This window comes from Notothenia coriiceps, unplaced genomic scaffold, assembly GCF_000735185.1.
Source record: "Notothenia coriiceps isolate Sejong01 unplaced genomic scaffold, NC01 NC01_scaffold00029959, whole genome shotgun sequence".
Lineage (NCBI taxonomy): Eukaryota > Metazoa > Chordata > Actinopteri > Perciformes > Nototheniidae > Notothenia > Notothenia coriiceps.
Window position 1 is genome coordinate 1,656 of NW_011362660.1, and position 9,340 is coordinate 10,995.

General features: G+C 40.8%; 1 protein-coding gene across 1 annotated transcript; it reads left to right on the plus strand.

The window, feature by feature from the left end:
• Positions 1 to 280: 280 nt before the first annotated feature.
• pdhb (pyruvate dehydrogenase E1 subunit beta) lies at positions 281 to 7,143 on the plus strand. The gene is made up of 11 exons (XM_010786976.1): positions 281 to 371; positions 456 to 515; positions 1,397 to 1,504; positions 1,753 to 1,815; positions 1,955 to 1,990; positions 3,045 to 3,235; positions 4,472 to 4,566; positions 4,803 to 4,913; positions 5,331 to 5,422; positions 5,518 to 5,659; positions 6,352 to 7,143. Exons 1-11 carry the CDS (start codon positions 333 to 335, stop codon positions 6,495 to 6,497), a joined length of 1,083 nt encoding a protein of 360 aa, XP_010785278.1. The 5' UTR covers positions 281 to 332; the 3' UTR covers positions 6,498 to 7,143.
• The last annotated feature ends 2,197 nt before the right edge of the window (positions 7,144 to 9,340 follow it).

The following is a 9,340-nucleotide window of genomic DNA, read 5'->3' on the forward strand; positions in this document are numbered from 1 at the left end:
ATTTTATCCATAACAAAATTAATTTAAAAAATGCGACTGTGATGTGCCAGTTCTGAATTGGTCATTTAATTTTTCCAAAGCTCAATCTTCTTTTTCTTTATTATTGTGTCACGATTGGCATTCCATACATCATGACAGCACAGTGTCCTTGGAAGTCTTTTTATTTTTTTCCGCTCTCGAAGTTTCCCCCGCCTCCTTCTCCTCTGACCCGCTGTGATTGGCCCTTTGTTATTGCAAATCCCTCCCAACACGTAACCTGCAGTTCTGATTGGCCGAAACCTCCTGACCTACGTAGAGTCCCCGCCTTGTCTCCGACAGAGGACAGGTTCAACATGGCGGCTTCAGTGAGATGCTTTCTCCGCTCAGGAAAGGTATGAATTAACTACCAAAATACTGTTCTGTGTGTTTTAATGATGTGTGACAGTAACGGCGTCTCTTTGTTTTCTCTTCTCCAGAATGCCGTGTCGGCTCTGGGACAGCGAGGGTTCCATAAAAGCGCTCCGGCCGCCGTACAGGTCAGTGTTAGCAGCTAGCATGCTAACTGTAGCTACAGCTAATACTCCAGCTGTTGTCAGGTTTTATTTGTTTTAAAGGCACAATTGTAATGACAAACTACAGTTGTCATTGTTAGTGGTAGCAAGTCGGACCATGTTCCACCTCTCCCTACTATAAATGTAATGGTTTCTGCCGTTGTCCGGTCACTGAGCAGAGATGTCACATCATGTTAAACAAAAATAGCTTTCATCTTGAATTCATCATCAATACGCAATATTTGGAATATATCCATCTAAATGATATTGTGTTGTACGACATTTTATTATAGTATATAATGCTGTTTTCCTATTTGATTGTCTTGTATTTACTATCCTATGTCATATTGCTGTACTATGCTATATGTTATAATATATCGCTACTTATGCCACACAGCACATCATACAGACTTTGACCTTGCGATGTTTTAATCCATATGCTCTTAAATATTCTAAATATATTTTTAATATATTCTTATACACTACTCATTTATTTATTTTACTCCCTCTGTTTATCTTAATTTGTGTCATTATGCTGCTGGAGCAACAAATACATTTATTTTATGGTGATCAATAAAGGTAAAGGTATAAAAATTGTATACACATAGAATGGAATATGTGTTGCTGTAGTGGTTAAAAATACAAAATTGCAAGTAACTACTTCTACTTTTCTTACTTTGATTGCATTTCCTTAGAATTTTCTTTTCAGAGGGTTTAAATGCATCTTCTAGACTAGAAGAATAAATATTGCTGAAAACTGAAAAACAGCTTACGCCTCATTTACTGGATGGCTTGGCATTTGAGAGACACGAGAATAAACGCTGTCCTCTGGCTGACGGTGTTGTTGTTGTTTCATCTAATTTCAGATGATGGTCCGTGATGCGCTGAACCAGGCGATGGACGAGGAGCTGGAGAGGGACGAGCGGGTGTTCCTGTTGGGTGAGGAGGTGGCGCAGTACGACGGAGCTTACAAGGTAATTGATGCAGGAATCAGAGGATGAGTTTTATAAAGCAGGGCTTGTGCAAAATGTTAAAAGTTTGAAACATTTTTTTTACCATAATCTGGTGTTTCATCCACTCAGTCAATCGAAAACAAAAAATATTTTAATATTAGAAATTTCAAATGTTGTTACAGGTTGTTGTTATGTCCATCATTTTTGATTAATAATACAATTTTAGTAATTGTAATGGTAATACTATGTGTTTGTGTGCGTGTGTGTAGGTGAGCAGGGGTTTGTGGAAGAAGTACGGAGACAAACGTATCATCGACACTCCGATCACAGAGGTGAGACTCTTTAACATTTGCCCTTCACAAATGTTCTCCTTTGTGCACTAAATGGAATCAGCTCTTGGAGTCATTTAAACAGTCCTTCCTAAAGACATTTCTTCGCTGGCTGACATCCCTCTCTCTCTCTCTATTGCAGATGGGGTTTGCCGGCATTGCAGTAGGAGCTGCTTTTGTGAGTTTCCTTTTTGTTTTTATCCATGGAAACACTTCACTTAACACACACAACTCTCTGACAGTACAATAGCATTATTCCACTAGGTGTATTTATAACAATTTTAACTTAACTTTGAATGGTCTCTCACAACTACTTTACGTCTTGTTTTGTGAATCACACAACTCCGAAATCTGGTTATTGCCTATTGGGTCTAGCAAAGGAAGACCTGCTCCCACAGTGCTGGGCTCCGGCTCCACATATTATCATTTTGGTGAGGCAATTAAAGTAACATTTCTTTACTCCAATCACAACCGTCTTGTGAGGCGCAGCATGCAGTGACTTTGCCCTTGCAAAAATAAATAATGGAGGTAGCAGAAGTGGAAGAGGTTGGCTGGTTTTATCCAGCACTGTACATCCTGTTGTCAGGTAAATTGTTTTTTTTGAAGGGATCATTCAGACTTCATGAAGTGGGGATGTGTGTGGTACTTATATTGTAGCCTTTATTTATCCAGGTGAAATCCCATTGAGATCAACGATCTCTTTTCCAAGGGAGACCTGCACTCCGACTATACAGTATATAGTCAGAGTTTGACCTAGAGTATTCTGAGCACCAGCACAGAAGTAAATACATGTACTGCTGTGGATGGAGGCAGCAGCAAATACATCTAAGCTACCTGAATAAATCAACATCAGTTTAAATGTATGTCATATTTAGATTTTCTTTTTTACTGCGTTAACGTTAAGGGAACTGAAGCCATTATCAGTTAACCATCAAATTCACCAGACTGTTTTGACAAAAGAAATCAACAAAATAATTCAGATGCTGTATCGAGTAGTTCAGATTCACCACACAGTGTAGACCTGATCCTGTAGTGTATCATTGTATGATCACAGCAAGATATACATCATCATAAAACAAATCAAATGTAAAATATGATACATTGTTACATTTGAAATATTTTACATTTTAATGAAGGTCGACAACAACATCATGCCTGATTATCTTCAGGAACTCTAACAATTACTACTTTTCTTTACTCTTTAACTAATATTCAACCTCTGTCCCCTGCAGGCTGGCCTGAGACCGATCTGTGAGTTCATGACCTTCAACTTCTCCATGCAAGCCATCGATCAGGTCATCAACTCTGCAGCCAAGACGTACTACATGTCAGCCGGGCAGCAGTCGGTGCCCATCGTGTTCAGAGGCCCCAACGGAGCGTCCGCCGGCGTCGCTGCGCAGCACTCGCAGTGCTTCGCTGCATGGTGCGTTCACTTACACCCAGTACTGAAATGTAACAAAGGACATTTTCTTAAGTATTGTTCTTCAGTACTATTTTGACTTGCCCTTCACTTGTGTTCTTTTTATCTCTACTCCACTCAAATTCATACAACGCTATTGCACTTTTACTCCACAACTCTACCTGCAACTACGATTTTACACTCATAGTTGCAAGGTACTTTTTTACAAATGACAGCAAATGATATGCTTAATAACATGATGATGTACTGTAATACTTATGTACGCAGTATTAACAATAAGCGAAACATGACAAACTACAAGATTAAAATACTCTTTAATGTATTAGTTCGTGATAAATACAGAAAATACTTTCTCTATAAAGGGAACTTTTCATTCTGATACTTGTACATTTCAATGATAACATGTCTGTACTTCCACTTAATTATCATTTTGAATTCAGGACCTCTCAGAGTATTTTTAGACTCTAGCATTTTTACTTTTACATAAGTAAGGAATTTGAGCACTTTTTCCACAACTGCTTGCACCTGATACTATTTTCGTTTGGCTTTTAATACTGTGTCCGTAGTTATTTATAGCTTTACTAAAACCTTCTAATACCTATTGTATCATTGTTAATAGATTTTACTCACCCCCAAATTAATTGCTGAAAAACATGGGGAAAGAACTCTAGCAGTCAAATTTATGAAAAGGTGAATGTAATTCCCAAAGGATTATTTATCTTTTGCCGGTAGTAGAAGCATTTTAAGTAACAGTAGGCGTTCTGGGTCAGTATTTTTAAATATGAAAGCTTCTGTTGGGGTTTTTAAATCAATATCTTTTTTTTTTCATGACATCTCCCCAAATAATCCTCATAACAGTTCCACTATTTAAATTAAATAAATGTATTATTTTCTTATCAAACTAACTTTTTTAAAAGTATATAACTAGTACCAGTCTGTTGGTGTAGATTTGTTATTTCTATAACGTTATTAATATCCCCGGGTCAACACAAAGGACGCATCAATCGAAACGAAGCATCCATCACTGGAATCTAAATCTGTAAATACTCTTATACTAATATTCATGTTGTAGCCATGTCCTTTACTGCAACCGTCCAGAAATACCAGCTTTAAACAGAATCAATTGACAATAAAAAAAAACGTGCAGAGCGTTCAAACTTGTATTCAGCCATAAAATGTGTCGATTAAGAATGAATCTTCAAACTTGTAGTCAGTGTGGTTGTTTTGATCATCTTGCAGGTATGGCCACTGTCCCGGTCTGAAGGTCGTGAGTCCCTGGAGCGCAGAAGATGCTAAAGGCCTCCTGAAGTCTGCCATCAGAGACAACAACCCTGGTGAGACAACAGAGAGAATCACCACTAATTTGAAGTAACGGGGGTTCGTGTTTGTTTACTGAAGTGTGTGTGTGTGTGTGTGTGTGTGTGTGTGTGTGTGTGTGTGTGTGTGTGTGTGTGTGTGTGTGTGTGTGTGTGTGTGTGTGTGTGTGTGTGTGTGTGTGTGTGTGTGTGTGTGTGTGTGTGTGTGTGTGTGTGTGTGTGTGTGTGTGTGTGTGTGTGTGTGTGTGTGGCAGTTGTGTTCTTGGAGAACGAGCTGATGTACGGCGTTCCCTTCGAGATGTCAGAGGAGTCGCAGTCCAAAGATTTCACCATTCCTTTCGGCAAGGCCAAGGTCGAGAGACAAGGTGAGACTCGATGTTAAACCAAACTGGCAACCTCACTGTGATGAATCATCATAATGGCTCATCATAACAAATATCTCCAGCATGTAGATCAATATCGACCTCTTTGTTTTGTGTTTTAGTATCTTGGGCGGTGACCTTGAGAGCCTTGAAATCATTATCATTATTTATTATTATACTTTATTAGGATCACAATAAGGATAAGGTATTCTTTCTGGGGACGACACACATACAGTAGAACACACTTTAGCCAAATAAACATCCTAACAACCAATAAACCGCTCACTTCAAAAAATTTAAATATACTGATTTATAAAACATAATTATAAGTAAGTTCGATGCGAGCTGGTCGTGAGAGATCTGTCGGAAAGAGCTGTATTTCTAAATCCTCTTTTTTTTCTCCTCCTTCCTGTGTTTCAGGCACTAGTATCACTCTGGTCACTCACTCTCGGTATGTCAGTCACTGCCTGGACGCTGCTGCTGTCCTCGCCAAGGAGGGAATCGACTGCGAGGTAAAAGAAAGAGACACATCTGATGTTACCTGACTCCGATGAGCTTTTGCGCAGTGGCCTGATAACTACTTCCTGTCTGTCTGTGTGTGTGTCAGGTGATCAACCTGCGGTCAATCCGCCCTCTGGATGTGGAGTGTATCGAGACCAGCGTGATGAAGACCAACCACCTAGTGACGGTGGAGGGAGGCTGGCCTCAGTTTGGGGTCGGGGCCGAGATCTGCGCCAGGGTCATGGAAGGTAATGGATGGATTGATAGATGAAATGTATTTATCCCAAATTGAGAAAATTAAATTAAAACACCACGGCAGGATTTCAGGCATTGCACATGATTTCAAAATAGAAATAATATGTATAAATATGAACACTAGAAAGATGTATGTATACACAGTATAAAATACAAAGAAGTAAGCTGGATTACTGTTGAATCGATCGAACTACTACAACTAAAATATACATACATATCATAAGACGATATCATTATACATTTGACAAGTGTCCAACGTAGTAGCTTTTCTTTTAATATTTTAAATGCAATCAGTATGATTTTATTACATACACATTCACAGCTGTTGCACTTCATTGGACCCATTTAAAGATTTTGAGTATGTTAGGTGTCTCATAATTTAAAACTAAATTGTAAAAGGATCGAAGTCGAAAGCAGGCTTAGCGATTCCCCATAATCTTTTTTCCACTTAACTGTTAAGCTAACAACACGACATAGTGTGGGCTGCTTTTGGTTTCCTACTGTTGAAAGTACTTTTTTCAGTTAAATGATGCTGAAAACACAGTCTCCCTTTCAATGCTATTACTTAACTCAAAATCCTAAAGCGCCCTCCGCTGATGATGTGAAATATCAACAGTGAGTGTGGAGAACATTTAAGGGCAAAGGATAATATAACATATTTTAACCTCCTATGTGTGTTTTTAAGGTCCCGCCTTCAACTTCCTGGACTCTCCGGCCACCAGGGTGACGGGCGTCGACATCCCCATGCCGTACGCCAAAATCCTGGAGGACAACAGTCTGCCGCAGATCAAAGACATCATATTCTCTGTCAAAAAGACCCTCAATGTCTGAAACACACACACAAGACAAACCCACCTGAACCCTCTATGTCTTGTTCACACAGACGATGGAAACATCGCCTGGTAAAACGTTTGAACCATGTGTAAATATAGCCAAACGGTCCCCTTTTAAAAACGCTCCAGATTGTAATGTTTTTTTCGCCAGGTGTTGGTCAATGAAGCGCACAATTCTCTTTCTGCAGCTGCAGCAGCGGACACACAGAGTCGATCAAATATTCGTCTGTCAATCGCTCACACATTTGACTGAACTCTGTGTGGCACTGGCTGCTCTCTCCACTTCTCCTTCAAAATAAAAGTTGCTATATCCTGTAGGGTTTCTGTGTTTCTAAGAAAGTTTGGTAACAACAAAACTGCTGAATTTGATCCTGCAAGCTTTCAAAATGTAGACTTGCAGACTGATGAAAACTTCCTTCTCTTGTAGTTCTGTTGTTATTAAACTCCATTATATTTCTAACTACCAAAAAATGTCATATTCAGTCTATTAACTGAACTTCCTCACACTGACTCGAGTTTGTCTCTAAAGAATCAAAGTGCAGAAAGAGAATAGTAGAGAATATTTATTGTAGCTGCAGCAGCTCTGTGGATGTTTTTGTTGCTGTAAATGAATCTGTTACAGAAATAAAAACCTTTCAACCCTTCATGCTGCTTCATTCTTTCTGGTTTTCATGCATTCATCTTTAAGATTGCATAAAGCGTTTTAGAGCAGTAGTTTTATTTTTAGCAATGTACAATTGTTCAAAAATCTATTGTATTAACTAGGCAACATTTATTATAACTGACAGATAGTATGATGTCAAAATTACAGAAAATAAGACTCAAAAGGGAAATAAACTATTTTTTTCTAGAAACCGCACAAGAGTTTGGTGTTGGGAATATCTGAAGTTGTTTCCCTGATAACTAAAGATCTAAAAAAAATAAGTGGATAAAAAATACATGTTACACTAACGTATTAACTGCTGCAGAAACCCTCCTCTCTACTCTCTCATCCTCTCTGGACTCTCTGTCGTCTCACATCTCGGCAGGCTCGTCAGTCCCGTCCTGCTCCCTGGCTAAATGACGCACTGCGTGCTAATAGAACCATCCTTCGGGCAGCAGAGCGGAAACGGTGGGAATCCAAACACCATGACGACCTCCTAACCTATCAGGCTCTCCTCTCCTCTTTCTCTGCTTCGATCTCTCAGGCAAAAAGCACTTTCTTTCAAGATAAGATCCAATGTTCCTATTCCAATCCCCAAAAACTATTTTCTATCTTCTCCACCCTCCTCGAACCCCCCAGAGCCCCTTCCCCCTCCTCCCTTCTTCCAAGCGACTTTGTTAACTACTTTGAAAAAGAGGTTGATGATATTCGCTCTTCTTTTTCCGCCCTATCACCTGTCCTCTGGACCCAATCCCCTCAAACCTCCTTCAGACTATCGCTCCTGATATTCCGATATAGTCCGATGTTATAAACTACAGGCCTGTCTGTCTCTCTCCTCCCGTTCCTGTCTAAAACACTTGAAAACGCTGTCTTTAAACAACTCTCCTGTTATCTCCATCAGAACAACCTTCTGGATCCGCACCAGTCTGGTTTCAAGGCAGGTCACTCAACAGAAACTGCTCTTGCTATTCACTGAGGAACTGCAAACTGACTCCACTTCGAGCGATAGAACTATTAACAAAGCACTTATATACTAATAGAGGACTGGCTTATCTAAAGCCAGTTGAGTAGCACTTCAAATGTTTTAGCTCTATGAAACCNTCTGATGTTATAAACTACAGGCCTGTCTCTCTCCTCCCGTTCCTGTCTAAAACACTTGAACGCGCTGTCTTTAAACAACTCTCCTGTTATCTCCATCAGAACAACCTTCTGGATCCGCACCAGTCTGGTTTCAAGGCAGGTCACTCAACAGAAACTGCCCTCCTTGCTGTCTCTGAGGAACTGCACACTGCTAAAGCAGCCTCCCTCTCCTCTGTCATCATCCTTCTGGACCTGTCTGCTGCATTCGACACGGACACGGTGAACCATCAGATCCTCCTTCGCACTCTCCACGAACTTGGAGTTTCAGGCTCTGCACTTTCCATCCTCAACTCATACCTCAAAGACCGCACCTACAGGGTAACTTGGAGAGGGTCCGACCCTTGTCAATTATCAACAGGGGTCCCTCAGGGCTCTGTCCTCGGTCCCTTCCTCTTCTCTCTGTACACAAACTCGCTCGGATCTGTCATTAGCTCGCATGGTTTTTCATACCACTGCTACGCTGACGACACCCAATTAATTCTGTCCTTTCCCCGCTCAGAGACCCAGGTCGTCGCACGCATCTCTGCTTGTCTAACTGACCATCTCTCAGTGGATGTCTGCTCACCACCTCAAGCTCAACCTTGACAAGACTGAACTGCTTTTTCTTCCAGGAAAAGATTGTCCTACTCTTGACCTAACAATCAACATCGGCCCCTCTGTTGTTTCCCCGACTCAGACTGCAAGGAATCTGGGTGTGACCCTAGATAACAAACTGCCCTTCACTGCAAACATCCCGCTGCTGCAGATACACTCTTTACAACATCAAGAGGATACGTCCCCTCCTGACGCAGAAAGCAGCGCAGGTTCTGGTCCAGGCTCCCGTCATTTCACGCCTAGACTACTTCAACTCCCTCCTGGCTGGTCTACCTGTATGTGCCATCCGACCTCTGCCGCTCATTACATTACCTTTCCCTTGCTAGACGCTTTTATCCAAAGCGACTTACATACATGCAGTACTGTGGGCAATCCCCACAAGAGCAAGTTTGGGGTGAAGTGTCTTGCCCAGGGACACAACGACATGCTGACTGCAGTGGGACTCGAACTTGCTATCCTCTGAT